The following is a 3267-nucleotide window of genomic DNA, read 5'->3' as shown; positions in this document are numbered from 1 at the left end:
CTGCAAACATGATAGACCTCAGTATCTCAGGTTTTGACTTGACTGAGAGCACCAGTACTTATTTTCTAGATGGTACAGTATTGTACCTTGTGTAAAAATGGCTTCGAGAATTTCCTTTGAAAGTGGAGTGCACATTTTTAAAAATTAGGATAAATCATGATATAAAAATTACACATATAGGGGTCATCAGGTGTTATGGTAGTTATGGTGCTGGACTCCCACATGATCTACTGCTATTCCAGACCTGAACGTGTGTGTGTGTGTGTGTGTGTGTGTGTGCCCAAAATCCCAAGAGGAGAATGGAGGAGAAGGGAATTCTAAATGGGGCCATCCCCAGGGGTGATTTCTCATTTTCTCTCTCTGTGTCTCTCTCTGGAGAACGCAAGTGTCCTATGGCAAAGAAATTAAAAAAAAAAATAAAAAAAGACAGAAAAGAAAAGACACATATAACTTAAATTCAACTTGATACTTGGAATTTAGGAAATTTCTGTTTTAACTGTTTTTTTTTTTTTTTTTTTTTTTTACAAAAGGTAATGTTTGTAGGTTAAGTTTATTGACAGTCCATGAGGTAATCTGTATCCCAAACACCATAGAGTAATATAAATGGAATTATCTGATATTTTCCAAGTTCTAATGAAAGAATAACTGACACATCTTGAAATATCGCTAAATACTAATAAACAATAATACATAACACACGTACTTCCATACGTACGCCTTACTCTTTCATAGAAAATTCTGCTACTAAATTGCTTCTACTCTATATTTTATTTGCTCTCACTTTGTTTTTTAAGAGTCATTTTATTTATTTTATTTATTTGTTATTATTATTTTTTAATTTGACCAGAGTGAGACAGAAAGAGAGAGAGAAAATGAGAAAGCAAGATGCTCGGTTCAGGACTCAAACCACAGTCAACCATGTGGCAGCGCCTCAGTCACCATGCCACCTGTCTGCACCTATTTGCTCTCATTTTTAAGGAACTAAGCCAAAAGAATATTATCCATATTTTACAAGTGGAAAAACAGAAGCATATTCTGATTAAGGGCCATGATAAAAGTCTCTCAACTGGCTTACAGTGAATTTGAGACAAGAGTCCAAGTTTCTAAACTACTTATTTCATGTTCTTCCCATTGGTTTAATGCTTCCTCAACAGACTGAGAGTTTTAAATGAAGAACTATTATATTTGGCCATGGCTACCTTCTGTGTGCCCAGCACCTCAATATATCTGGAATATTCATTGTTGTCTTCTGGGTATCATTACAACTATCTGAAACTCTCATATGTCTATGTCTCTGAAATTTTACTTTTTTTTAATCCAACGAATGTATCGATCCTGGATTTTAAGATTCACCCAAGAAGAGAGTGGTTCATTGATACATGGTGAAGTGGTGAACATACGCGTTGCCTGTCATTTGTGCCACACCACCTTCATACTTAATAATAGTTTGTATCAGGTCATTGGACACTCCGTTCTGGACAAAAGCATAACTAAATCTAGTTTATGTGAAGTTTATCACTTCCAATAGCACATATTCAAAGACCTATGAAGCAGGTGTTTCTTGAATTCGTGTTTTCTTGAATTACTGTTTTAACCCAGCAGGGCCTGTAGAAATAGTTACCTTTTAAAAATTTGCATTTCATTAGATTTAGGAACAACATTCACAGTTTTCACTGCAAAATTCCACATGAAGGAAGTAGGTCAACTTTAGTCCCAAACGAAAGTCGTTAGATCGATATGTTCCAACCTCAAAAGAATGTATTGGATATGTTTTCTTAGACTAAACTTCATAGCATTGGAGGGCCAAGGTTTTCTGAACTGATTTTTGAATCATTTTATTATGATATAAACAATAAAGAAGAAAAAGGAGAAATTTCACTCCACATAACCTAAAGCTGAACAAAACAAAACAACAAAATGGTGTGAATAAAAGATAGGAGAGTTGAAAGGAAAGGAGGCAACATTCAAAAAAGGCCGGTTGTCATAATAGGCCGCCTTACAATGGAAATAAATTAAATCCTTATAGGTGGAGAAAAACACTTACATAATCGTTCAAGTGTACTTGATTTTGAATGAGCTCATGATAAAGATCCCAAAGAGCCCACAAACATCCCACAAAGGAATCACTTTACACCAAGACTCATGAGTAGCAACTGTCCTTAAAAGAAAACAAATTTCTATTCAGGGAATTTGAACCACTCCAAAGGATTTAATGACTTGCAGGGGTTTGTAGGTCAGTCACATCTGTTCTGAAATGAAACACTCCTTCCTGTTTCTGCATTGACTAACGCTTAACCCCATTAGGCCTCATGTCTTAAAACAAAGATTATTCCTGTGTCATTAGCTGTTCAACAGTCGGGGCCTTTATGTTCATTCCAGCACATGCAATTCATCACCGTTTTATTCTTCTCTTTTGGTCAGCAAAAAGGAAGATAGAAAAGACGAGCAGGAGAAATAAAATCTGCATGGCTTTAAAGGTCTGATTGGTATGTCTTGTCCACATGGACACTTGTGGAAAGTAAGAATATAAAAAATAATAGCTAGTGCCTTTGTAAGAATAGAGTGCTACTTGTTTTTTTTTTTTTTTTTCCTGTCTATCATTAGGTTTCTCATTGTTCTGCTGTCAGAGTCTTCTGTGTATAAAATGAAAGGAGGCTCATCTAAATGAGGCAGAGGCAAGGTTTCCAGCTGTCTCGGGGGCTCGTGTATGCCCACAGTGTAAGCTTCTGATGCTTTACGCGTAGACAACACGAAAAGAGAGAAGCAGGCATTTTTCCCACCCCAAAGCTTTATTTGCAAATGTAAAAATCCATTCAGAAAATTCTGAAGGGCAGGAATAAAATGAGAGCTAAATAAAATCTAAAATGAGGGCTGGCTGAGAAGCAAGTGCTAGGAGGGAACTGACGGAGGAGGAGACTTCACGTACTTTATAAAGAGATCAGACAGGCGCCGGATGTTAGGAGAAAGCTATGTTGGAAGAGAGTGCAGCTGCCTCTACTCTGTCTCCCACAGTTGTATTCCTTTTGCACCAGTGATGAAATGGCAGAGGACGAGAAAGAAACAAGGCCTTGCCCCTGTCTGGGTGCCCTCAGCTCTTACCTGGGAGTAGACGAGGTTTTGCCAGTGTTGTGCAGCAGGATAATTTCCGCCTGGAAACCTCACCAGACTCGCCGGAAGAAGGGCTGAGCTCATTAAAGACTTCACATCAAGCTGCAGGAATTTGTCAGGATGGTTGTTATTTGGCAAAACGGAGAGATCCATGTCTTC

General features: G+C 37.7%; 1 protein-coding gene across 1 annotated transcript in view; it reads right to left on the bottom strand.

Annotated features, from left to right (window-relative positions):
* Positions 1-3267, bottom strand: part of MINAR2 (membrane integral NOTCH2 associated receptor 2) — a 24704-nt gene extending 21437 nt beyond the window's left edge. The window contains exon 1 of the mRNA XM_006157415.2: positions 3100-3267. Within this exon, the coding sequence (XP_006157477.1) occupies positions 3100-3261 (162 nt within the window). The 5' untranslated portion in view covers positions 3262-3267. The remainder of the gene's footprint in view (positions 1-3099) is intronic.

Source organism: Tupaia chinensis, unplaced genomic scaffold (genome assembly GCF_000334495.1).
Source record: "Tupaia chinensis unplaced genomic scaffold, TupChi_1.0 Scaffold000541_1, whole genome shotgun sequence".
Classification (NCBI taxonomy): Eukaryota; Metazoa; Chordata; class Mammalia; order Scandentia; family Tupaiidae; genus Tupaia; species Tupaia belangeri.
Note: the sequence above shows the minus strand (reverse complement) of the source record. Positions and strands in the feature narration are given on the sequence as shown.